Raw genomic sequence first — 27,341 nt, 5'->3', positions numbered from 1 at the left:
TTCAACAAACGTTTCTTTCGGAGGAGGGGAAGGCGGGGGAGAGGGGGAGAAGGACCTATTTAAAGCTACCCTGTTGCTTCGGCTTTCTCTGTCTGCCAGGGTCTCCGACTGTCCCAGACGGGCTGGTGTGGGCTTGGGATCCTCCTGGTGACCTCTCCCGCTAAGGTCCCTCAGCCACTCTGCCCCAAGATGGGCCGTGGGGTGAGTATCCCTAAAGAGCAGGGGTTGCACTCTAGAGGGTGAGGGAGGCTGCTGAGGAAGGATGAAGTGGGAATGGGATGTGGAAGGAGCGGGAGAGAGGAGCTGAGTGGGATACTTGGAACTTGGAACTAACAGTCTCCCAACTACCAATGCGTGTACAGATCCCACGGCGGTCACATACCCTAGTGCTCTCCTCCCCTCTGCCCGCCCCAACCCCCTGCCCACAGTTAGACCCACAGCCCACCACACACGCCCCTCCATCTCTCCCTCCACCCCACTCCCACATCTCTAGCCCTTCCCTGCGGCAGTCCCTCCTCTCGCTGCATCTCCCGACCTCCCAGCTGAAAGGAGGTTTGGCACCGCGAGTCCTCCTGTCTTTGCCACCTCCTGAAAATATCCATTCCTCTGGGAGTCCTAGCATGAGAGGCTGGGGGTCCATTTTGAGGTTAGAGAGGGGCAGTAGAGCATCCGGCTCCCAGAGTCACCAAGTAGTTCCGGACACCAGCTCCAGGGGCCCTGAGTGTCGAGGACAGCTGGGCGGGGTGTGGGGAGGAAGAATGATGCCCCAGCACCCCTCCGGATGTCCCGAGCAGCATTGTCCGTGGGTTCCAAGCCATGGGCTTTGAGGACTTTCCCAGAGGCTGGTGACAGTGACCCCCCCAGTCCACCCGTCCATGGCATTCTGCAGCAATGGCTACATCAAGAGGAAGATTAACAACCACAATGGGGCGGGCAGGGAGAGGGCTTTGAATTCTTGGAAATGAAATTCCCATATGGAGAAGAATGGCCCAATCCTTTTACATGCTGTGCCTGGCTGCTTTCCTTTTGTGGAATACTGGCAAAAGAGGACACAGAGGGAAAGGGCATGCTGCGGAACGGGAGGGTGTGAGGAAGACTGTGCCTAGGGGGAGCCGTGGGTGTTTCTGGGCCCAGGAGGAGTCAGGCAAGGACATGTTATTGCACCTAGTTGAGCAGCTGGGAAATCCTGAGCCTGGACACCAGGGTTCCTGAGCTAGGGTTGGAGCCATAAATAGAATTGGAGTGCATGCATGTATCTGTGTGTCTGTGTCTGTGTGTGTGTGAGTGTGTGTCCTTGACCACGTGTTCTCCATAGGCAGGGAGTCCTGCAGTTACTCATGGATGAGTACCTGTGTTTGTGTCTCAGCAGGCAAATTTGTAAATGTACAAGCCTTCAAGCCTGCACAAGCATAAATGTCACTGTGTGGGGGTGCTTGAGAGTCTGTGAGCCTGCCCTTAGGAGCTGTGAGGTATGGGCTTCACGGAGGAAGAGGTCATAGCTGCAGGAAGATATACTGTCTTGGGACCTTCAGCTGCATCTTGACATCTCCGGCTCCCCATGGAAAGGGCATCCCCAGCTGAGATGCAGGACCTCTGAGAAGAGGCAGGGGTTAAAGGATCAGATAAGCCCTCCATTTCCCCCATCCAAGTGAAGAGAGAAGGAGGGGAGGTAGCCCCCTACCCTGCTCCATCTTAGAGCAAGGTAGACCCAGCTCAGGAGGTCTTGCTTGGGAAGTGATGAGACCTTGACTTTTCCAGTCTGTCTTTTTCCCCTAGCACCCCCAAACTCCCCTTAATCACCATCCTCAGTTGCTGTGGGTGATGCAATAGCAAGATGAGGAGCAGATCTGGGCTGTTTAAACTAAGAGGCTGGGTGAGGTGGAGGTATTTAGGGCCTGGAGCTTAGAGTTCAACCTACCAACGACCCCTGAAGAGGGAAGGCATCTGACACCCACAACCTGTTCTAGGGATGATTTTTCCTCCAATCCCTTCTCCCCTGCATCTCCACTGCAGAGGCAGGCTTAACTGTCCCCCCATTACCCAGTGGCTGTGAAGGGCAGCGTGGGAGCTGGGGGAAGGGACGACACTGGTGGGAGGGAGCCCAGCCTGCTCCAGCTGCCACGGAGAGGCTGAGATGGGGGGAGCGTTGGCGGATTCCCAGCTGCCCCCACTCTGTCCCAGCCTCTGGCTTTCTCAAAAAGGACTCTCTGTTCTCCTTCAGCATTCAAGACCCAGAGAGGGGGACTTGTGATTGGGGGAGGGAGGAGCGGAGGGAGGTTGGGGGGGTCCTTGCTTCCTCTCTTTCTTTCTTGCCTGGGTAGCCGCTGGCCCCAAATCTCTGCAGGCTCCTGGCTGCAGAGCCTGAGATCTTTGCCAGGACAGGAGGAGGGGGAAGGGGCAGTGTGTCTCAAGCTCTAAGCCTGCTGCAGAGCAGGGCGGGAGCTTGGGAAAAGGAGGCACTGCGTGGAGCTGCTTAGCTCAGCCACAATCCAGCATGCCAAAGTGCATGGACCAGCAAGTTTTTAAAAAGCATGCATTTTATTCCAATTTTTATGAAATTTATTTCACATCTGAATATACAGAAATTCCTCTGCACCCTGCTCTTCTGCCCACAGACCCAGCCCTGCTCCTCCATGTATGCCCGGGCCCCCTTCTGTCCCTGAAGTTCCTGAGGGTCACACTGAAGCTCAGCCAGCCTGATCTCTTGCCTCTGTTCCCTTGATTGCATTTCATCCTTTTCTCAGCTCTGTCCCACCACAGACAGTTAGTGAATCTAAAGCGTTTCAATCCACTCAATTAACTGAATCCTCTTAGGTCACCTGAGAAAGGCAGAGGCAGAACCACTCACAAGCCTTTCCCCACCCCTTCCATTGGGCTGCTCGGTCTCCCCAAGAAGATCTGCCTTTAGGAGGCCAAAATTATACCAGATTCATAGATGCTTCAGGTGGAGACAAACCCACGATTTTACTGGTCACCTTTTCTAAGAAGAGCACTTCTGAGCAACACAGCCTCCAAAAGCTCATATCTTTTTAAATCATTGGTATCTTGGGAACAACAGTGTTGACTTCTCCTTGCATCCCCCACCCCTACCCTTGCTTCTGATTGTACTGGTCAGACTTCTACCTCTCAAGATGCTGAATTGGCGACCTCTTATGAACAAGGCAGCTGCCATACTTCTGGGATTGCTCCTGACTCTGATAAGTAAAAAAGGCATTACCCTGGAGCACAAAAGACTTAGGGCAGTGAAGCTATTCCATATGATACCACAAGGGCAGATACACGTCAGTATACATTTGCCCAAACCCATAGAATGTACACCAAGAGTGAACTCAAACTTAAACTATGGGCTTTGGATGATAAAGATGTATCAACGCAGGTTCATGATTGCAGCAAATGTACCACTCTGATGCACGGTGTTGATAGTGGGTGAGGCTGTGCATGTGTGGGGGCAGGAGATATATGAGAACTTTCTCTACTTCCCACTCAATTTTGCTATGAACCAGAAAATTGCTCCAAAAAAAGTATATTTTTTAAAATGCAAACAAAACCCCCAAAACTGCATTATCCTGCAAAAAACAAAAAAGGCAAAGACCTTGGCTGTGGATCCTACCCAGGTATCCACTCTTTATGGGAAACAAAAGTTACATCATAGTGTGGGAAAGCTAATTCCTGAAAGCCTAGTGCAGACTTTGCAGTGGAGAAACAGGCACCAGGTGGAAACTGAGCAGCCCCTCTATGACAAGGACTGTCTTCCCTGAGGGAAGTGGGAGGAGAGAAGACTGGGGCAGAAGAGGAAGTAAGAAGGTACCTTTTTGGGAACTTTTTATGGCTACCCAGGCCCTCTTCAGCCTCTATCCTATTCTATCACCCCAAGACGGCCTCCTCTTAGAAGGAAAGATTTCCCACCCTCTCCCCAAAAAGTTCCCTGTGAGACCCTGGAAGGCTGGTAGTGGTGAGCCCACAGGCCCTGGAGTCGAAGGGAAATCAGGAGCCTCATAAGGCTACAATTAAAATGTCCATCTGCTCAGGCGCAGTGGCTCACACCTATAATCCCAGCATTCTGGGAGGCCGAGGTGGGAGGATCACTTGAGCCCAGGCAATATAGTGAGACCTTATATCTAAAAACAAAAAGAAAGAAAGAAAGAAAGAAAATTGTTTTAAATTAGCTGAGCGTGGTGGTGCATGCTTGTGGCCCCAGCTACTTGAGAGGCTGAGGTGGGAGGATTGCTTGAGCCCTAGAAGCGGAGGGTGCAGTGAGCTGAAATTGCACACTGCATTCCATCCTGGGTGACAGAGTGAGACCCTGTCTCAAGAAAAAAAAAAAAGTCCATCTGATTCACCAGATGACCCACGAATGTCTAGACTTAAAAACTATATAAAATGTAGTTTTAGATTTACTCTCAGATACAATTTCTTATGTTTTGGGACAAATGGGGCTCAGTTCCCATGTTACCCAATTGTGCTTTGGGGTTCCAGTCCTATGAGTTGCCTCCCGTCTAGTAACGGGCAGGCCTGCCCAGCAGGATGGAGAGGGCTCCCAGCACACCCCATGTCTCCACTTCCTGGACATGCCCTGACTCTCCAGCTACTGCCTCCTCTCAGTCCATCAGGCCTGCTCTTTCCATCCCTACCATTCCACCACCAGACCTGGCTCTCCTCTGGACACGTTCCTGCCTAACCCCCTGGCTCCCCAAAGACTCTTACTCCTCCAAGTTCCTGAGTATTTCTACCCCTCTCTAAGTATAATTGCCATGGTGTTGGGCTAAGACATTCCTACAGAGTGATTCTACTCCCTCAACAACCCCCCACAAAACCCTGTCCACTCCCTTCCAGAATTTTCCCAAATAGTGTAGGATACAGGTTTTCAAAATTTTTGTTTTGTTTTGTATTTAGCAGCAGGGTTCTTTCAACAAACAAAATCTTAACAAACAGAAGCCCAAGCAGTAAACCACTCAAGTGGTGCTTTTCAGTCCTGAGCCCCTCACCCTTCTCTGAAACTCACATGGGAGCCCCTGGTTCTGCCGATAGTCTACAAACTGAGGGCCTAGGGTCCCTCACCCTCCATCCCCCCTATCTCCCCCAAGGCAGCCGCTGCTTTTGAACACACACCCTCACTGCCTAGGCTCCCTGGCTGAGTGGTGGGAATGGAGGCTCCAGCCCTTCTCTTCCCTGACTCTCCAGCTCTCCCTTCCTCCCTCAGGCTGGCCGTGAGTACTCACCTGCCGCCACCACGGCAGAGAATGGGGGCGGCAAGAAGAAACAGAAGGAGAAGGAACTGGATGAGCTGAAGAAGGAGGTGGCAATGGTGAGGGAACTGCTGGGCCATGGAGGAGGGGCCCCATGCTGGGAGAGCTGTCCCTGCAGCCCATTGCACTCAGAGAAACTCCGTGTCCCCCATGCTGCTCAACTCACCCCTGTGCCCTGCAGTACCCTCATATGCATCTTAGATACCTCCTCCCCAAAGTAACTCACCCTGCCTTCCCCAGGATGACCACAAGCTGTCCTTGGATGAGCTGGGCCGCAAATACCAAGTGGACCTGTCCAAGGTGAGTGGAGGGGCTTCTAGGGAAGGAACAAAAGAGGCAAGAAAACCATGCAGCATCAAGGTGGCAGGAGCCTTAAAACTCTAATCCAGCCTTCTTTACAGATGAGGAAACTGAGGCCCAGAAACAAGGACTGGCCCAAGTACGTGCAGCTAGTTGGTGGCACAGCCAGAACTAGAATTTGGATCCCCTGTATCCTAGCCCAAAGCTCTCTCCCTGTATACCCTAGAAGCCAGGACTCCCTATGACCCAGGCCCCAGAGGGTCTCCAGGGAGGGCCCTTCCCTATACCCCAAGCAACTTCAGTTGCACACAGACTTCCGCAGAGCTGACAGCTGATGCACACGGGCTGACAGCCCATTCCTGTGGTTACAGTGATTTGCTGGGCCCCTGCTACATATGTGACATTGTGATAGATGCATTACATACATTTCTCTAATCTTTACAACAACCCTTTGAGATAGGTATTGCAGACCTGTTTATTAAACAAAGGAGACTCAGAGAGGGAGAGTAACTTCCCAAGGTCACATGAACAGTAACTGGTACAGTCAATTGCTAAGCCCTTCAATTAAAAATTTGTTTAAAAATCATTAATCAAAAAATGCTGGGTGTGGTGGCTCATGCCTATAATTCTACCACTTTGGGAGGCCAAGGCAGGCAGATCACTTAAGGTCAGTGGTTTGAGACCAGCCTGGGCAACATAGCAAAACCCCATCTCCACTAAAAATACAAAAATTAGCTGGGCACAGTGATGAGCGCCTGTAATCCCACGTACTCGAGAGGCTGAAGCAGGAGAACAGCTTAAACCCAGGAGGCGGAGGTTTCAGTGAGCCGAGATCATACCACTGTACTCCAGACCGGGCGATAGAGTGAGACTCCATCTCGAAACAAACAAACAGACAAATATTTAGTGGGTGTATATCTCCTTTATGGGCCTTCCCTGACTGCTCTTTCTAAAATTCTATGCCCCTATTCCTTTACCTTACTTTATTTTCCTTAGTAACACTTTTCTATCTGGCACTAATATGTATTTGTTTATTGTGTGTCACCTCTCCAGATCATAAGCTCCTCAAGGGCAGGGACTTCATTGGTCTTGTCCATCTCTGCATCCGCAGAGTGACAATTGTGCCTGGCACTGGATATACATTTATTAAATGAATGAATGAATGAAAAAAAAAAAGAAATGGTCCCTGCTTTAAAGGAGCTCAAAGTCTAGTAGCAGAAAAAATGCAATCCTAGGATTCCAATGCAATATGGTGAGTGCAGCTCTAGAATCAAGTATAGAACACCATGGGGAACCAGAAAGAAGCATCTGAACCAGCCTGGGGCTGAGGGAATAGAGCCAGGCAAGGCTTTCTGCGGAAAGTGACAGGTGATTGCCAAAGTTGTGTGACACTGATGGTCAATAATGTAGGACTTGAGCAGGGTGTGGAGGTGCCCACCTGTAGTCTCAGCTACTTGGGAGGCTGAGGTGGAAGGATTGCTTTAGCCCAGGGTTCAAGGATTCAGTGAGCTATAATTGCACCACTGCACTCCAGCCTGGGCAACATAGCAAGAATCCATCTCTTAAAAAAAAAATCTAGGACTCTCCTAGAATCCTTGATAAAATAATCTGAAGGAAGAGAGATGGGGAAAAACAGTTGAGGTGTCTTTCCAGGGAGCTTATCCAGACTGCCTCCAGGGGAGATGTTATGGCCCTAACCATAGGTGTTGTCTCAATCCAATATAATTAGGGGTCAAGCCCAGTCAAACCCTTCTCAGCCCTCAAGCCCTCCAAGTTGCATCACAAATGCCACCTCCTCCATGTGGTCTCTCCTGATGGTCCCCCACCCCTTCCAACCAGGTGGGACTTTCCATCTGGGCATTCTTCCCATGCCCGGGAGCTGAAGGGATGGGCATGGTGACGGGCTGGGTTGGCTCCAGATGCGTGCCCCTATGCCTCTCCTTGCTCCCTCAGGGCCTCACCAACCAGCGGGCTCAGGACGTTCTGGCTCGAGATGGGCCCAACGCCCTCACACCACCTCCCACAACCCCTGAGTGGGTCAAGTTCTGCCGTCAGCTTTTCGGGGGGTTCTCCATCCTGCTGTGGATTGGGGCTATCCTCTGCTTCCTGGCCTACGGCATCCAGGCTGCCATGGAGGATGAACCATCCAACGACAATGTGAGCCCACACGCCTGACCCGGGAACAGCCCGTGACTGTCCTCCAACCCTGAACCCCCAACACAATGGGGGGTGGGCAGGGAACAAGGCCCTCACATAACAGTCCTACAGATGCCCCTGCATCTTAGGCTGGAAAGGGGTGAGGCTTCTATACATATCTGTAAAGTACTCCCCCCGCAACAGTGCATACACATTCACATACTCATTAATTAATGAAACAATCTCTCCCTGTTCCTCCCTGCTTAAGTGAGCCTGTCTGCGTGCCTGGGTCTTCATCCCCTAGCAAAGTCCTAACCCTGGGAACTTCCTAAGACTTTCCCTCCCATTTCTAGTCTTAACAGACTTGAGGTTGGCAGCTCAAGGGGGTGGTTAGTGAGAAGGGCTTTCCCCTACCATCATCACTCTCAGTCACAGACAAAGGTCTGGGCTGTCATCTTGGATGGCACTGCCTGCTCATCCCAAGTGGCAGCTGCCCCTTTAGGGTTGGGGGGAAGGTCAGGTCCCTGAAACTCTTTCTCCTTACCAGCTATATCTGGGCGTGGTGCTGGCAGCTGTGGTCATTGTCACTGGCTGCTTCTCCTACTACCAGGAGGCCAAGAGCTCCAAGATCATGGATTCCTTCAAGAACATGGTACCTCAGGTAAGATGGCAGGGCTGGGCTCTGGGCTAGGCTGTAAGGTTTTGGCAAGAGTCCAACTCATCTTCTGTCAGCTCCCAGGCTCTAAGATGGAGATGGACAGAAAAGATCCTCCAGCTTTCCATGCCAGCACCTAATTGTTTATGGGGCTTCTCCTTCTGCTTGACGGTGTGGGAGACCAGCAGGAGAAGGCAGGGGCAGAGACAAGCATTTCATGAGCTGCCTGTGGCTCCCCACAGCAAGCCCTTGTGATCCGGGAGGGAGAGAAGATTCAGATCAACGCAGAGGAAGTGGTGGTGGGAGACCTGGTGGAGGTGAAGGGTGGAGACCGCGTCCCTGCTGACCTCCGGATCATCTCTTCTCATGGCTGTAAGGTGAGGAGGTCATACCGGAGCAAGCAGTTGAGTCTAAGGAGAAGGCTGTGTGCAGAGCTGAGAGGGGCCCAGTGAGGTTTAAAGGTGGAGAGACCCAGGTCCAAATGTCAACACCATGCCTATGCCCCTGCTAAACCTTCTCTCAGTGTGGGGTGCTTGTGCAGTGCCTCCTTGCATCTGTGTGTTACGAATGCTCTATGCCCCAGGTATTTCTTTGTTGTCCACTTTTTAGCAATCGTGTATTGAATACCAATTATGTGTCAGCTGCTTTATATATGTTCGATGTGCTATCTGATGTAATTCTGAAAGAGTGGTGTAATCATGCAGGGCTGCTGCATGTGGCCACACACGTTGCATCCTGAATGACCCCAGGAGGTGCATTTTCATAAACTACAGTGTTAGTGTCTCCCCCTGTGGTTGTGCAAGGCAGAGATTCTGTTTACATTCACCATTTTACAGTTGAGTACATGGAGGCTCTGTTGGTTAAGCAAGTAACCCGAGGTCACATAAGAAGTCAGGAGGAGTCAGAATTCCAAACCAGGGCAGGGGCAATAGATGAGTAATGCCATAAATATGTGATGAGGGCAAGTGTGACTTTGTTCCTCGTGTCATGAAGATTGAGTGTGGTTGGAGGTGGTTCAGGAGACAGCTGTGTGCATACAAGTGGCTCTGCCAGTCTGATGACTATGCACTCCTTCCTCCTCAGGTGGATAACTCATCCTTAACAGGAGAGTCGGAGCCCCAGACCCGCTCTCCCGAGTTCACCCATGAGAACCCCCTGGAGACCCGCAATATCTGTTTCTTCTCCACCAACTGTGTTGAAGGTGAGAAGCCAGGCTGCCCCCTGTAGGAAAGTCTGAATCCTGAATCCACAGTCAGGATGAAGGGCTCTGGTAGTACTTACCTGGCAAAAGCTCTGCCATTGGTGGGGCAATTGAAGGGTCAGGGGGCCCTGAATATTATGGAAACACCCTCCAGAGAGCAGGGTATTGACTGGGGGCAGCCTGACTCCATGGGAAATGTATTTCCCTTCCCCAGGGAGATCTCTGTTCTGTCCACCCCAAGACTGAGTGGATTTCAAAGCTTTCAGGTATTGGGTTAAGAACCCCTTACGCATGCGCGCACACAGATGCACATACGCTCAGAACCAACCTGGATTCTTAGGAGTCTTTGGATTTGATTGATGCTTCTATTCCTTGTGGTTCTGGGCCTAGCTGCCCCCTTTGATAACCTTTGCTTTGGCCAGGGCCCCAGGGTCTGGGAGGGCCAAGAAGGCATTCTGGCCAGGTGAACACTTGGGGCCTACTTCAGGCTGCTTCTAACCTTTGTTACACCAAAAGACATGTTTCACCATGCACAGACTACCCAGTTTGCCCCGTCCCTGTTCTGGGTTCTAGAGATAAACAAAGGTCAATAAGAACTTCCAGAGCTGCCATCACTTAATGACAGGGGTCCAAGCACAACTGAAACCTGTGCCCTCTGTGGTCAAGCCAGTGAGCAGAGTCAGGGCTGCATCAGAGAAGGAGTAGGAGGGAAGAGACAGAAAGAGGCCTCACTAGACCAGTGGCCTCTGAAAATAGGGCAAAGGAGGCCTCATATCCCAATCCACACTTCCCCTATCCGTTACTCATTTCTCCTCAGTGTATTATGTTTCTCTGGGTTTTTTTTTCCCTTCCTCGACAAGGTGGAATTCCACTGCTTGGAATCCATGAGGGATTGGTTCCAGGACCCCCTTCCTTACCAAAATCTAAGGATGCTCAAGGCCCTGATATGAAATCGCATAATATTTGCATATAATCTGCGCACATCCTCCCATATACTTTAAATCACCTCTAGATTACTTATAATACCGAGTGCAATGTAATTTTATACTGTTTTGTTTTTAAATTTGTATTATTGTTGTATTGTTATTTTTATTTAGCTCCAAATATTTTCGATCTGAGGTTGGTTGAATCTATGGACATGGAATCTGTGAATATGGAGGGCCAACTGTACAAATAAAAATCACCACACATTACATTTCCTAAGTTTGTTTTTTGTTTTGCTTTTGAGACAAGATCTTGCTTTGTCACCCAGACTGGAGTGCAGTGGTGCAATCACAGCTCACTGCAGCCTTGACATCCCAGGCTCAAGCGATCTCCCACCTCAGCCTCCAGAGTAGTTGGGACTACAGGCGTGTGATACCACACCCAGCTAATATATATATATATATGTATATTAGAGATGGGGTCTCACTATGTTACCCAGGCTGGCCTCAAACTCCCGGGCTCAAGTGATCCTCCTGCCTCAGCCTCCCAAAGTGCTGGGATTACAGGCATGAGCCACCGAGCCTGGCCAAGTTTCCTAAATTTTTAATGTACTGAGATTTTGAAATTTACATTTCCCACAATTGATTTATTCAGAAATGCCTAGTAATACATTCCTATTGCTTACTCTGCAACTGGCTTTGAAAAGAGGAAAGGAAATAAATGAGATATTTGTTGAGCATCCGCTATGTTCCAGGCACTGGCCTAAGTATATTAAAGAACGATCTCATCTAAATATTAAAACAGCACCAAGATAGGAATTCAAATAAGGATTCAAACCCAAATTTGGCTGGCTCCAATGTGCATGCTTTTTTCAATACACCACCCTTCCTTCCCGGAAGACCCCTGTAATGTCACACAAGGGTTAGCAATTGCCTGGCTTCCTCTATAGAGATTCATGCCTAATGTTGAGAAAGAAAATCTGAAGACTGAATGGAAAATCCATAATGAGTGCTTTACTTTGTGTTCACAATATACTTTTGGATGGTATCAAGTATGGGAATGATTTTACCAAAATGCCACAGGCAATTTTTATTTATTGAATCTCGTCTATTTGAACTTTGAGATTATTTGCAAGCTTCTCCCCAGGCTCGAGTACAAGAGAAAATAATTTGCTGTTGTATTGATTCAAGGATTGGCGATCTATCCAGGGAAAGGAAGGCCAAGTGGGGACAATCTACTGAATGTGGCCTCCAGATCTGCGGCTTTGGCTCACCTATCCTGTGATGGTTTTCCTTGCTCAGGAAATAGGATGGGACTGCAGTCCCTGGGAGCCACAAGGCACCCAACCTGATGTCCCACCATGTTGCAGGCACTGCCAGGGGCATTGTGATTGCCACAGGAGACCGGACGGTGATGGGCCGCATAGCTACTCTCGCCTCAGGCCTGGAGGTTGGGCGGACACCCATAGCAATGGAGATTGAACACTTCATCCAGCTGATCACAGGGGTCGCTGTATTCCTGGGGGTCTCTTTCTTCGTGCTCTCCCTCATCCTGGGCTACAGCTGGCTGGAGGCAGTCATCTTCCTCATCGGCATCATAGTGGCCAACGTGCCTGAGGGGCTTCTGGCCACTGTCACTGTGAGTGGGTCAGGCTGAGGTGCCACCAGGGGAGGGTCTCACTACTCTTTCCTCAAAGTGATAGAGGCACAGTTGCTTGTAGCTTCTCACTACTTTTTCCCCCTAGAGTCACATATTGGATGCGATACTCAGAGATCACTTAATACATGGCTTAGGGTATGAGTTGAGAAATCTCAGGTGGGGCTATTCTTAGGCACTCAGTTTGTCTTTTGGAGCTTGTCACGGCTGCCTTTTCTCACGATCTGCCAGCAGTCTGGGTCTCATTCCGGCCAAGTCTCCTGTAGAGGCTGTCTCAAAGGTCACCAGTCACTAACTAGCAAATCCAGTGACCTTTTCTCAGTTCTCCTCCCTAACTCTGCTGCTGAAACAGATACTGCTGTCCACCCTCCTACCATTCTCTCTTTTGTCGATTGCTGTGATGTGTCACTATCCTGGTTCGCCTCTCCTCTGTCCCTTCCTGCTACCCCTACACTGATTCTCAGGCCTCAGCTGTCTGTTCTTCCTACACCCTGAGCAAGAGCCAATCTCCTCCCAGTTTGCAGTGTCCCTTCTGTGTTGATGACTCGGACATCCCTATGCTCAGCTCTGCTCTGGCCCTCTCTGGAGCTCTAGTCAAATGTCTTAAACCCCGTAATGGGCATTTCATCTTAACAGATACTCATGATCTCAACACATCTAAAATTGAACATTCATTATTTACAGCTAAGTCCCACCCATTCAAGTTAGTGGAGTAGAATCAGGGGAGGAGGAATGAAGCCACGGTCTAGGGTAAGGTTATGGCCATCTCCGGCTTCAGCCTTAACCTTTTTTATTCTCCTCTTTCTCTACCAGGTGTGCCTGACCCTGACAGCCAAGCGCATGGCACGGAAGAACTGCCTGGTGAAGAACCTGGAGGCGGTGGAGACGCTGGGCTCCACGTCCACCATCTGCTCGGACAAGACGGGCACCCTCACCCAGAACCGCATGACCGTCGCCCACATGTGGTTCGACAACCAAATCCATGAGGCTGACACCACCGAAGATCAGTCTGGTGATTGGGTGCTCCAGAGGGGGTGGATAGGATTAGAGGACGCTGAGGGCAGTGGCGTGGTGGGGTGGGTGGGTGAGATAAAGGCTCTAAAGGAGCCACGCTCCTGGTTCTCCCTCATTTCCTCCCAGGGGCCACTTTTGACAAACGATCCCCTACGTGGACGGCCCTGTCTCGAATTGCTGGTCTCTGCAACCGTGCCGTCTTCAAGGCAGGACAGGAGAACATCTCCGTGTCTAAGGTAGGGGGTCAGGACACACACCAGGTATGTTTTGGGGGTGTCTCCAAAGGCCTCTTGCTGGCCCCAGCTTTCCTTCTCGCATGATGTAGCTGCCTTGGGGGTTTCAGTGCCCCCTTCACCCGATCCTCCACTCCCTTCCCTCCCATGCTGACACTGAATTCTTGTCTCTTCTGGCAGCGGGACACAGCTGGTGATGCCTCCGAGTCAGCTCTGCTCAAGTGCATCGAGCTCTCCTGTGGCTCAGTGAGGAAGATGAGAGACAGAAACCCCAAGGTGGCAGAGATTCCTTTCAACTCGACCAACAAGTACCAGGTCTGCTTGGGTTGCCAGGACAGAGGAAGAGAGAGGGATATAAATGGGTGAGGGTGGACAAAGCCAAGGGGAATCATCACTAGGAGGAGTGGGGGTGTCTGAGGGTCATGTTCCCTCCCCCTGCTAAGCCCCCCAGGACAGCTCATATGACTGCATGTCTGATTGCAACTAGCCCCAGCTCCCAAACCTTACTCCATCCCTTACTACAATCTGTCACTCTCTCAACTCTTCTTCCCATAGCTCCACATCCTCTGGCCTGGCCTTCCAACTCTTCTACCCCAGTCAGTGAAACCATAACTGTAATTCCTTTATGGTGCCCCTTAGCCTTTAGGCACCTGTTAAATGCCAAGAATGCAATCTCAGCATTCCTTATTATCCATAGAGGTAAAGCCCCCTGAGGCCAGGTGGTGGTGGGGATGCTGAGGAGGAAGCCGTTCAGCTCCTAGCACAGTGCCTGTCTTAACCTGACCTCAATAAATATTTGTTGAATGAAAGACTGTCCTACGGAGGTGGCTCTCAGGTTACAAGTGTTGGAATTGTGAGGTCTAAACACCCCCCTGCACAAGGAGATTCTCTTTGTTGACAATCTTTGATGGGTTGGGGCTACTTTTCTAAGGTGGTTTCCTTACCAGCTGTTGCTCTATGCCGCGCTACCAAGACAAGTATGGTCCTCTCTGTAACTACCTGTTGTCTCTCCAGCTGTCTATCCACGAGCGAGAAGACAGCCCCCAGAGCCACGTGCTGGTGATGAAGGGGGCCCCAGAGCGCATTCTGGACCGGTGCTCCACCATCCTGGTGCAGGGCAAGGAGATCCCACTCGACAAGGAGATGCAAGATGCCTTTCAAAATGCCTACATGGAGCTGGGGGGACTTGGGGAGCGTGTGCTGGGTGAGAGGCCAGAAACAGGAGGCTCAGAAGGGGATTCCCAAGCCTCTGCGGCATCCCTGGGGTGGGGGACTGTGGGGGCGTCCAGGAAGCCACTCTGCGGATCTCACTGATCCCTTCTGCCCCCCTTTAGGATTCTGTCAACTGAATCTGCCATCTGGAAAGTTTCCTCGGGGCTTCAAATTCGACACGGATGAGCTGAACTTTCCCACGGAGAAGCTTTGCTTTGTGGGGCTCATGTCTATGATTGACCCTCCCCGTGCTGCTGTGCCAGATGCTGTGGGCAAGTGCCGAAGCGCAGGCATCAAGGTACTGGCCTCCCTTCCTCCCCTCCATCCTAGCCTCCCCCATGCCAGAGGTCAAGGAGCTGAAGTGGCTGCTGCCCTGGAAAGGCCCAGGCCATGGTGGCCTCCTTCCCACTGACCCAGAGAAGAAGCTGTCCATCTGCAAGGAAAGGCCCACCCCTGCCTTGGGGCACTCACCCTTATCCCTTTTGCTCAGAAAGGCCAGTGTCCCATGCCCCTCCTCTCCCTCCCTGGCACAGCTGTTTGTCCCATCTGCATGTGTACCCTTCCATTCTGATTTGAAGCATAATCTGGCACTCCTATCTTGGAGACCTAGTTGTCCTACCCTTCCCAACTACTGCCCACCCTCTCTGTCAACTTAGGATGGGATTAGCAGGCTCTTGTATGCTCCCAGTGGCTCAGCCCATAACCCCACAGAATGCCTCCCACTCAAGGTTCTCTTGTTCAACTACAATTGCTTCTCACTGACCACTCCCTCCTCTGTGCTATGTTTGTTCTTCATTCAACAAATATTTATTGTTTACTATGTTTCAGACACTGTGCAAGGTGCAAACTCTAGCACCTTGCACAGTGCCTGATACATAGTAAACAATTTGTGTCACATGACACATCCAGATGGGACAATGAGCTGTGCCAGGGAGGACACGTATAAATCAGGCACTATTCTAAGCACTAAACCTGTATGATTTCATTTAATCTACACAACAACGCTGTGAATAAGCACTAGGATTTTTCCTTTTTTACAAACAGGGAAACTGACGCACAAAGTAACATGCCAAGGCCACACAGCTAGTGTAAGTCATAGAGCCGGTACTTGAACGAAGGCAGTCTGCTATTTCTTAACTATCATACCAGGAGACTTGGTTCTGTGGGTATATGTGGTTTCCGAACCCCATAACCACTCTGTCTCCAAGGCAGGCATCATTATCCCTGTTAAAAGTAAAACAAGGCTGGGCACAGTGGCTCACGCCTGTAATCCCAGCACTTTGGGGGGTCCAAGGCTGGTGGATCACCTGAGGTAAGGAGTCCAAGACCAGGCTGGCCAACATGGTGAAACCCCGTCTCTACTGAAAAAAAAATACAAAAATTAGCCACGCATGGTGGCAGGTGCCTGTAATCCCAGCTCCTTGGGAGGCTGAGGCAGGATAATCACTTGAACCCGGGAGGCAGAGGTTGCAGTGAGCCGAGATTAGGCCACTGCACTCCAGCCTAGGCGACAAGAGCAAGACTCCATCTCAAAAAAAAAAAAAAAAAAGTAAAACAAATGGAAACTGCAAGTGGGTAAGTCTTTTCCCCAAAATAAAACCACCAGTAAGCGATGGACTGGGACTATGAAGCATGATCTGCTTGACCGGAAAGCCTGAGCTCCTGCTGCTTGGCCAGGTGCCTCTCTCTGTGATCAGAACCATCACGGAGGCCTGGGCAGAGGACCTCTATGGGAAGTCAGCTCAGGGAAGTATTAATTCTGCCTCAGAGAACTGGACGATGTTTGACAAAAGGAATGATGTTTGAGCTGGGCTTTGGAGGTCAAAGAGTATTCTGCAAAGCAGTGAGGGAGAGGAAGGCATGTCAAGATCAGGGAACAGTGCGTACCCTGGCGTGGCTAGACTGTACGGGGCGTGTGTAGGGGTTGGCAGGGGAGAGGTGGCAAGGAGCACTGGGGGTTGAGACTGGAACATTGGGTCAGAGCCAGTTGGAAGGACTTGGCTTAAATGCCAGACTTGGGCTTTATCCTGCAGGCCACAGAGAGCCACCAGTGTCACAGGGGAGGTTGAGCTTTTAGGAGACTACCTGGTTTGAGGAGGGACTGGATTTGGGGAAGAACTGGAGTCAGGGAGAGACAGGTTAAGAGGCCATTGCCATAGTTCAGGCAAGGAATGATGACCTGAACTAGGGCAGAAACAAAGGGAGTGGAGAGGAATAGCCATATCTGAGAGATGTTTTGAGAACTTGGTGACCAAACTGGATATGGAAGGTGAGGAAGATACAGCAGAGAAGGGGATAGGATGAATAGAGAGGACAACATCTAAGGTAGGGAGCAGTAGCAGGCTTGGTGGGGTGGCAGGAGTAGAGAAAAGGAGTTCAATGTTGACCTTAAGCTTAAAGAGTCTGTAAGATACCCCAGGAAAGACAGATGTTCCAGTGAACATTGGAGTATGGTTTAGAGCTCAGGAAAGATGGCCGGGACTGGAGATTTGAATCTCATTAGCACAAGGGTGCAAACTAAAGGCTTATAGTATGTTTTATTATATTGCCCGGAAAGAGCAGACAGGTCAAGTGAAGGGAGGAGAATGAAATCCTGTACCAAACCAACATTTAGGCACAAGAGGAACCAGTGAGGAGGGGAGAGGGTGGTAGGACCCAATGCCATTTAATCTTCATGACCACCTAGAAAGGCAGGAATCATCTCTGCATTGTGCTGAGACCTCAGTGCTTCACTTGCCTAAGGTGCTGTAGCTGGAGAAGGTCGGTGTTTAAACTTGAGCCCCTCATTCAACTCCAAAGCCACTGCTTCTTCCATCCTACTAGGCTGCCACCCTGAGAGGCTGGGAAAGAGCATGCAGAGGAGTGGAGGGAAAACAGGAATGGAGGAGTATGTGGAAGCCAGGGGAGGGCAGGGTTTCAAGGAGAAGAGGTCAATGGTGCCAAATGCCTCAGAGGGGTCAAGTAGGATGAGGATGGCAAAGACACTTTTCATTTTTCAATTGAGAGGCCCATGTGGCCTTTGGGTGGCAGTTTCAGTGAAGTGGTGGGAGTGGAAGATAAGGCAGTGGGGACCATGGAGGCTTCCTTTTCAGTATCCATAGGACTTGCCCTGCAAGCCCACACATGCAAATGCTATCCTAACCCAACTCTGCTCACCTCATAGCCTCTTAGCCCATCGGATGCCAGCCACCCTCCCCATCCCAACTCCATTCACTCTGCAACAATAGCAATGAACATTATGGTGAAGGTAGGGACCACCGTGCTCACCAGGAAGGATGTCAGAGGCAGATGCTCAAGGTGGTGGAGGCAGGGGTGTTGTCTCCATCTTATTCCTGTTCTGTCCATTACATTGCTGCAGTGATCAATATTTGACACTAAGAACCTCATGTCCTATATCCAGGCCCCTGTGCATTTGAGCAAATTGTAGCCCCTCTCTAAGTCTTGGTTTCCTCATGTGTAAAATAAAGGAGTTGTTAAAGGGTCCTTCCAGCTCTGACTGCCTTGAATCCCATGAAATCCAAAATCCTAAAATATCTCCTAAATAATCCTAAAGATTTGAGGCTTCTCTTGCAGGGGATCCTCATGAACTTGTTACTCTGTTATGGATACTTTCCTGCACTTAAGCAAACTATCTCTCTCTAACCCTCTGAACATAACTCAACTTGCCATTATCTTTCCTCCTCACCCACCCACTCAAATTCACACAGACACACACAAATCCCCACCTCACATACACACACATCCCCCCCACACACATAGACACACACAATCCCCAGCCCCCACACACATCTCACACACACGCACACACACACAAATCCCCACCCCACATACACACACACGCACACATCCCACACACACACATTCCCTCTCACACACACACACAATCCCCACCCCGTCACACACACACAATCCCCACCCACACACACACATACACATCCTACACACACATACACACACCCCACACACACACACATACACACACACACACACCCCCCACCCCAGGCACCCCCCTGCCCACAGACGCACACACACATGCCCTTATTTCGGTTGGGATCTGCCAGCCCCAGACATCTCGCTATCTAGCTTTCTCTTACTTTGGGAGAGGAACAGGAGGGGGATAAACCCTTAATACTACTTTCCTTTTGTCTCCTCTCCTTCCCACTAGGTGATCATGGTAACCGGGGATCACCCTATCACAGCCAAGGCCATTGCCAAAGGCGTGGGCATCATATCAGAGGGTAACGAGACTGTGGAGGACATTGCAGCCCGGCTCAACATTCCCATGAGTCAAGTCAACCCCAGGTGAGGCCTCTGCAGGAAGCCCCTGCCCCCTAATCAACACGTCCTCTTGCACAGAAGGCTTGGGTGTCCCCTGGGAGTATTTGTATAGCATTTCTGGGACCTTTATAGGCCTTACCTCTGACACTATTGTGACTGGTTCCTCAGCCCTGAGCTTGTTTCCAGGCTGTGCCACTGAATACCCATGTAACCTTGGAGATGTCACATTCCCTTCCTGAGCCTCCATTTTCTCACCACAAAATTAGGATGCCATCTCCATTGCTGTAGGAGTGGGATGTGAGTAAAGAAACTAGCCCAGGGCCTAGCAAACTGCACTTACAACTGTGATGATCCCATGGAGGATTTAGACTCACATCCTCAAAGAAAAATGGGGGAAGTGAGTACTGAGGAGAGGAGAACTGAAGCAACAGGGGAAGCAGGCTCAGCAGGGAGCCTGCAGGCTGCGGTGGTGAAGAGAGGCAGGGGGCAGGAGGGGCTGGTACAGGTGCCAGGGGTCAGCTGTCTCTGTCCCCACCCACCCTCCAGAGAAGCCAAGGCGTGCGTGGTGCACGGCTCTGACCTGAAGGACATGACATCGGAGCAGCTCGATGAGATCCTCAAGAACCACACAGAGATCGTCTTTGCTCGAACGTCTCCCCAGCAGAAGCTCATCATTGTGGAGGGATGTCAGAGGCAGGTGAGCACAGCCATGGGAGGCAGGTGACAGGCAGGGACCGGGGAGGCAGGGACAGGGCCAAGACAAGCATGGAGTGAGAGGCGAGGAGCCAGGCTTGGGAAGGGGTTTCGTCCTCAAGTGTGGCCGTCTTCCCTCCAGGGAGCCATTGTGGCCGTGACGGGTGACGGGGTGAACGACTCCCCTGCATTGAAGAAGGCTGACATTGGCATTGCCATGGGCATCTCTGGCTCTGACGTCTCTAAGCAGGCAGCCGACATGATCCTGCTGGATGACAACTTTGCCTCCATCGTCACGGGGGTGGAGGAGGGTGAGGAGGCTGCATGGGCTGGGATGGTTCGCAGGATACTGAAGCCGGCACCTCTGTTCCCTGTCCCTTTACCCCAGTTGAAGAATCATTCCACAACTCTAGGCAGCCCAGCCCACTTTAGCTTCCCTTGAACACAAAATCTTCCTCTCTTGGGAAGACAGGCAGCCATGCTTCAGGGGCTGGGGGTGGGGAAGAGTCCCTCTGACCTCCCTGATGCCCTCAGAATCTCCCCACAGGCCGCCTGATCTTTGACAACTTGAAGAAATCCATCGCCTACACCCTGACCAGCAACATCCCCGAGATCACCCCCTTCCTGCTGTTCATCATTGCCAACATCCCCCTACCTCTGGGCACTGTGACCATCCTTTGCATTGACCTGGGCACAGATATGGTGAGCGCAGGAGGTGGAGGAGGGGACAGGCAAGGCAATCGTGATGGCACAGTGGCAGGGAGGAGAGGTGCACTGGGGCAGTGGCCCCAGCTATGGGGGTTACAGGAGACATGCACAGGCCTGGAAGACAATGGGGTCTGAATACATGCTTTTTTAACTGTGTCAAAGATCATCACTGTCGAAGATCAATTGCTTCTGTCATCTCCTACATCCCTTCAAATGCCCTCCCTGCCCCATTTCCTACCCCACACAGGTCCCTGCCATCTCCTTGGCCTATGAGGCAGCTGAGAGTGATATCATGAAGCGGCAGCCACGAAACTCCCAGACAGACAAGCTGGTGAATGAGAGGCTCATCAGCATGGCCTATGGACAGATCGGTGCGCCAAGCCCTGGGCCTCGGGAGGGAACCCCAACAGGGTTCTTTGCCCAGCTTTCAGAGGAATGAGCCCCAAGCAAAATTCCAGGACAGAGGCCAGCTACCCAAGGGTCAGGGACCTCCATCTCTGGCCCTGAGGGGCTGTGCCCCTTCTGCTTCCTGCTCTGACCCTGCCCCTGCCTTTGGCCCTCTACCCACAGGGATGATCCAGGCACTGGGTGGCTTCTTCACCTACTTTGTGATCCTGGCAGAGAACGGTTTCCTGCCATCACGGCTACTGGGAATCCGCCTCGACTGGGATGACCGGACCATGAATGATCTGGAGGACAGCTATGGACAGGAGTGGGTGAGTGGTGCTGTGTAAACACAGCGCACATGTATGAAGGTATGGGAAGCTGAATGCCTGGCAGGAGTGGCCAGTGGTGGCCAACTGGGACTGGGGCTAGGGGTGGATCAGGAGAAACCATGCTACCTCTGGTCCTACCCTTTCCTCCGACACTCTCATCTGTCTCTGCCCACCCTCCCTCCAGACCTATGAGCAGCGGAAGGTGGTGGAGTTCACGTGCCACACGGCATTCTTTGCCAGCATCGTGGTGGTGCAGTGGGCTGACCTCATCATCTGCAAGACCCGCCGCAACTCAGTCTTCCAGCAGGGCATGAAGTGAGTGCCCACCCCCATGGCACCTACCCACCCAGGCTCTGGGCACACTCACCAACCTACACAGGCCAAGCTTCCAACTCAGCCCTGGACCAGAGCTGTAAGGAGCGCATCAGATTTTAATCTTCCATCTGTATATCCATAGATAGGTTTCATATAGAAGAGAGAAGCCATGCTTCAGGCTCCTAATTTTGCATTTTGTTATTGTCTCTCTCCACCTTTCTTCTCTCCCTCTCTCCCTCCCTTCTTTCCCCCATCTCCTACTTGAGTGCCACCTGCTCCTATCCTTTGTCCAGCCCTCTGTGCCCACCCCTCCCCTGGCCTTCCGCAGGCAGCCTAGTTTATAGCACTTGCACTGTGGTTCTGGAGGCCACATGCTGCCGAAGGTCAGGTTCAGTGCTTCTTGCAGTGTGAGTTCCAACGTGCCAGGCACTGTGCTAAGTGCCTAACACATTGTTTAGCCTCACGATAGCTCTGTGAGGTGGGTATTACCGTTTACATTTCATGGATAAGAGGCCCCAAACAGGTTAAATGATGTGCCCAAGGTCACCAAGATGGTAAGGGTTCACCAGATCTGTCTCTAAAACCCAGCCCTGGCTACTACCCAACATTTCTGTGCTCACACCATCTGGCACTGTTTGGAACTCAGTAATGACTGTGATTCTAGTATGGGTGGTGGTTGAGCGCTGACGGTTTCATGCTGGTTCCTTTTATTTTCTCCTACCATAAACAATGGCCACAATTCCTCACATGAGCTTGTTACAGTTTCTTAGTTTGGGGCTGGGGAGGGTGGGGAGAAGATGCCAAAGTGAAGTTAATAACACTTAAGACCCAAGGCAGAATAAAGTGAAAAGCCTGTTAGATAAATAAAGGTAACATGAAGGAAGGAGATTCCAGTAAGCTAAAAATACTAATGGAAAAAAAATGCAATTTGAAGAGAACAAGGAGCAGAGAGTCTAAGAAATTGGGTATAGTTCTGGGGCCTGGGACTTGCTATGCACTGCAGGGATGACACACGAAGGTGGGAACATGGCCATAATGGCTGCATCCAGCCCATCTTAGAGGCAAATGGGAAAAATGGCAAATGAAAATCAGGCTGGGTACAGAGGAAGAGTAGTACTAATACCACCACAGGCCTCACCTTAGGTCCCTGGGCCACTGGGGATCCTCAGAGATGCTATTTGCCTTATTTTGAAAAGCTTTATGAAAATAAAGCATTCACCTATGAGAAGGCAACCAGGCTTACTAATGTGTCATTCTTAGGCAAAAGCCAAGAGCGCATATCATGAAGTGGTGATCGGATGCTGATTCACAGTTCTGTTTGGAAGCCATGGATAGTTCTAATTAATTTTAAATGGGGAAATGTATTCAATACTTATTCACAAACGTAGCTTGAGAGACAAACAATTAAATGTGGCCTTTACAGAAGAAAATAAGGAGGTCGTTAGTGAGTGAAAATTTGGAAATCACTGGCTTGAATCAAAAAGAGGTACCTTGTGTAAGAATACAAAAGATGGAGTAGCCGGGGACAGTGGTTCACACCTGTAATCCCAGCACTTTGGGAGGCTGAGACAGGAGAATCAATTGAGCCCAAGAGTTTGGTACTAGCCTGGGCACATGGTGAAACTCTATCTCTACAAAAAATATAAAAATTAGCAGGGCGTGGTGGCACACACCTGTAATTCCAGCTACTGGAGAGGCTGAGGCAAGAGGGTTACTTGAGCCCAAGAGGTGGAGGTTACAGTGAGCTGTGATCGTCCAGCCTGGGCAACAGAGTGAGACTCTGTCTCAAAAAAAAAGTGGAGTAATAATGTGACTGAACATTTTCCATGTCTGTCACTGAACATTTCAGTGACAGAACATTTCAGAGCTTTTCACATGTTATCTCCCTTAATTTTCCCAGCAACCCTATGATAAAAAGGTAAAATCTCCATTTGATAGAGAAGGAACGTGAGGCTCAGAGAAATTCAACATTGCCTGCAACCCAAAGCTAGTCAATGGCAGAACTGGGAATAGACACCACCTGTCTGACTGCAGAAACTGCCCTGAGAACCTCCTTATTCTATCCTGCTTTTCAATTCTGATAAAGTGAACATATATTAACCACTTATTATGCAGTGATCCCCTATACATTCTCTGAATTAAATATCTATAATGAAACCACCACCAGGAACTGTGGGAGATGCTGAGACGGTAGAAGACATACATGGGCCCTGCACTGAAGGAGCTTTCAATCATCTTGCTGGGGAGACGACACTTTCACGGGCCCTGTGCCTGGAGCCATAACAAGATCATGAGACAGGCCCCATGTTGACCACCGTGTCTCCAGTACAGAACACGTCACCCAACACCTAGAAACAATTATTTAATGAATGAATATACGTGCAATAGACAACATTCGGACGTAAACTCAGTAAGCAGAAAAACAACATCTTCCTTTGGTTACATAAAGCATGAGAAGAGGCTGTTGGAAGAAGACATGCGACTATGTCGTTTAGAATTCTCTCTCCTCTTTCCCTTGCACCCCAGGGGTATCCCAGGATCTCTGCCTCCTTGATCCCCCTTCACCTGCCACCCTCCTTTCTTTGCCTTTCAGGAACAAGATCCTGATTTTTGGGCTCCTGGAGGAGACGGCGTTGGCTGCCTTTCTCTCTTACTGCCCAGGCATGGGTGTAGCCCTCCGCATGTACCCGCTCAAGTGAGTGTCTCTTTCGGGCGGCCTGAGTAGTCATACGGGGGGCCTTCAGCCCCCTCCAGGATCCAAGTTCTGATCGGTTTGAATGCTCCTTTATGTGACAGCCACCAAGCCAACCTCTGATGCTCCTGACACTCTCCTCCATTGCTTTCAGAGTCACCTGGTGGTTCTGCGCCTTCCCCTACAGCCTCCTCATCTTCATCTATGATGAGGTCCGAAAGCTCATCCTGCGGCGGTATCCTGGTGGTAAGCCCCTCCACATTCCCCCCAGCAAAGTGCAAGCCCCACCACCAGCTCCTCCCTCCAGGACCACACGCAGACTCCACTCCCACTACTGGTTCCTGCTCCTGTTCCTCAATACCCTCAGATCCTGGGGTCCTGGGTCCCAGGAGCCCTGACTCTTTCGAACCTGTTGTCTCTGCCCTCTTCCCATCAGATTCTAAACCCCGCCTAACTCACAGTTGGTCTCCGAGGCCCTCCACCTTCCACCTGAAACCACAGAACATCAGAATTAGAAGGGCCTTTCCAGGTCACCTAGTCCCACGTCCATATTTTACAGATAGAGGAGGCTCAGAGGTGAATCTGTTCAGGGTCATAAAGCAAAGAATAGCAGGACTGGTACTGGAACCCAGGCCTCCTGATCCCCACTCATCAACCGACAAGTTATTGGTTTTCCTACAAGCGTTTTTTAATCACTTAGTAGAGGTTAAAATATGATGGCTTACAAACCAAATACTGTCCAGGAATACTGTTTGGTTTGACCTGTGCCATATTTTGTGGGGGGGGGGGGGGGGAGGAGGGGGGATTAATTGGTCCGATATAGAAAATTTAGGGTCTTTCACATAAGATCTGAATTCGACTTCTCCTGAAGATCAGAAAAGCTGTTAATCCCATGTCCACATCTCTGCACAGCAAGAAGGGACAGCTGCTCCCTTAGACTCTCGTTCGTTACCTGAAGAGGCCCTGTGGGCGTTTGCATTTTCACCCCCGACCTATTCTGCCCCAGCCTCCACTGTGCTAAATACAAGTCTCCCCTAAAGGCAGGTTCACCCTCCCTTCCTTTAACCTATGGCCCCAGCTCACTGGCCCTCCTTCTCCTCCCTTTCACCTTCTTTTTTTTTTGTTTGTTTTTTTGAGACGGAGTCTCGCTCTGTCGCCCAACCAGGAGTGCAGTGCAGTGGCACGATCTCGGCTCACTGCAACCTCTGCCTCCTGGGTTCAAGCAATTCTCTTGCCTCAGCCTCCAGAGTAGCTGGGATTGCAGGTGCGTGCCACCATGCCCAACTAATTTTTTGTATTTTTAGTACAGACAGGGTTTCACTGGGTTAGCCAGGAGTCTTGATCTCCGCCTGCCTCGGCCTCCCAGTGTGCTGGGATTACAGGCGTGAGCCACTGCACCCGGCCTCCTTTCACCTTCCTAAGCCACTTCCCCCAGTGCCCTTCACCAGGCTTCTCCTTCCACCTGGCTTCAGCGACCCAAGCCCCTAGGAAATTGATCTCTTGCCTCGTTTTAAGCTCATGCTGCAATCTCCACTCCCAATCTCTCTAACAGGCTGGGTGGAGAAGGAGACATACTACTGACCCCATTGGAAGAAGAACCAGGCATGGAAAGATGGGGAGCTCTGGAGGTGTTGTGGGGATGGTGATGGAGAGGGATGGAAATAACGGGTGGCATTGGGCGGCAACATTTGGGGAGAGATAATGAGGCAACTCAGCAGGCTAAGTTGCGGGGTATATAAATTGGGGTGATGACCCCATAGACCTAACTGTGAACAATCAGATTAGACACTATGTATTAGAGTTCCCCCCACCAGATCCTTTTCCATCCCACTCCACTATGTTGTCTATTTTTTCTGAGGAATTAAGGGTTACCCCACCCTCCCCACTCCCATCCCTTCAACCCCACTTCCTACTGTAATAGATCAGCATCCAAAAGCAGGAACCCATCTAAACCAGAAGGAAGCCCTCTCAGATCACCCCAGCCTCACTCCATTTCCCACTTCCACCCCCGTTCGCTTCCTGCAGGACTCTATCCCCGGCTTCCCCTTCAGACCTTGCAATCACAAAAGGTTCTTCTGGTGAGTGCAAGAGCCTGAGACTGGAAAAGGCTGACTTGTCTCCCAGTCGAGGCTGGTAAGGGACCTTCAGGGAGAGCTGGGCAGACAGGTGGGAGATGGAGGTAGGGCTGGCTGGAGGAAGGAAACAACAAAGGAAGTGAGGTAGTGCCAATGACAGGACATTTGACATGAGTCTCCAGATAGATGTCGTGGACTCCAGCTCTATGTCCCACCTTTTAGAATACCCCACCAGCAGAACAAACTCAGATCTCATCAGGGTAGCAGCAGAGGCAGGACCAGAAGGCAATCAAGAGCTTCCAGAAATGCCACACTTGTGTGCCACAGAGTTCCCCGCTGACCCTTGGTTAGGGGTCCTCTTAGTCCACAAGGTCCGGATGTCACTCATGTACTTAATAACACTTCACCTTCTGTAATACTAAGTCCTCAGAGCTCCATGCTGTTCTGAGAGGGATGGGCACAAGTTCTTTCCCAGCCCCTTCCATTCCCTTTCTTTTCATGCCCATCCCGATGAACCTGCATCATTCCCCGGCACTGCCAAGCCAACCCTGGAAAAGGAGTTCGCTGGCCATTGGCTAGAATCAGGGTGGAGAAGTTCCCAGAACCTTCCTGTCTCCCAGGGACATGTATGCTTCCAGGGACAAGCTTAGGTCATGAACATGGTCAGAACCTTTGGACAAGAGGAAAAATACTAAGAGATTTGCTTTTGCTGGGTGCGGTGGCTCATGCCTGTAATCCCAGCACTTTGGGAGGCCGAGGCAGGCGGATCACGAGGTCAGGAGTTCGAGGCGAGCCTGGCCAACATGGTGAAACCCTGTCTCTAGTAAAAATACAAAAAATTAGCCAGTCATGGTGGCACACGCCTGTAATCTCAGCTACTCAGGAGGCTGAGGCAGGAGAATTGCTTGAACCTGTGAGGAAGAGGTTGCAGCGAGCTGAGATCGTGCCATTACACTCCAGCCTGGGCGAAAGGGTGAGACTCCATCTCAAAAAAAAAAAAAAAAGATTTGCTTTTGACGTCTTAGGTGGCAGGGCTGTTCCCTCCAGGCAAATGCCCTTCAAACCGACGATCATTGTGCCTACTTTCCCTGGGCTGGAGAGTTGGTTTCAGGTTCCTACAGGAGATAGCTTTCTTTCCCTTACTCCCTATCTAACACTTTTGCTCTGCAGGCAGCCTTGCCCATTCTCTAAGCCTGGCTTAGAAGGCACTGGGAATGTCCTGTAGAGAGAGACCTAGATAGGTCATGCAAGTGAGAGAGACATCTGAGGAAAATGGAAGACCTAAGG

The 27,341-nt window shown here is 50.8% G+C and overlaps 1 protein-coding gene across 1 annotated transcript; it reads left to right on the top strand.

Annotated features, from left to right (window-relative positions):
- Positions 1–26: 26 nt before the first annotated feature.
- ATP1A2 (ATPase Na+/K+ transporting subunit alpha 2) lies at positions 27–27,341 on the top strand. Its single transcript, XM_004027077.4, has 23 exons — positions 27–201; positions 5,201–5,305; positions 5,487–5,546; positions 7,500–7,703; positions 8,230–8,343; positions 8,580–8,714; positions 9,421–9,538; positions 11,832–12,100; positions 12,932–13,130; positions 13,259–13,368; positions 13,546–13,680; positions 14,380–14,569; positions 14,700–14,875; positions 18,743–18,879; positions 19,402–19,552; positions 19,691–19,859; positions 20,096–20,250; positions 20,504–20,627; positions 20,827–20,972; positions 21,157–21,287; positions 23,881–23,982; positions 24,134–24,225; positions 25,532–27,341. The coding sequence occupies exons 1-23, from the start codon at positions 190–192 to the stop codon at positions 25,558–25,560; spliced, it is 3,063 nt and encodes a 1,020-aa protein (XP_004027126.1). The 5' UTR covers positions 27–189; the 3' UTR covers positions 25,561–27,341.

Source organism: Gorilla gorilla, chromosome 1, assembly GCF_029281585.2.
Source record: "Gorilla gorilla gorilla isolate KB3781 chromosome 1, NHGRI_mGorGor1-v2.1_pri, whole genome shotgun sequence".
Lineage (NCBI taxonomy): Eukaryota > Metazoa > Chordata > Mammalia > Primates > Hominidae > Gorilla > Gorilla gorilla.
This window is presented reverse-complemented; position numbering and strand designations above follow the sequence as displayed.

Bases quoted from the DNA above. Each gene is read 5' to 3' on its own strand.
- ATP1A2 (XM_004027077.4), top strand. The intron at 7,704-8,229 runs GTGAGCCCACAC...TCTCCTTACCAG, and splicing joins ATGAACCATCCAACGACAAT to CTATATCTGGGCGTGGTGCT. The intron at 8,715-9,420 runs GTGAGGAGGTCA...CTTCCTCCTCAG, and splicing joins TCTCTTCTCATGGCTGTAAG to GTGGATAACTCATCCTTAAC.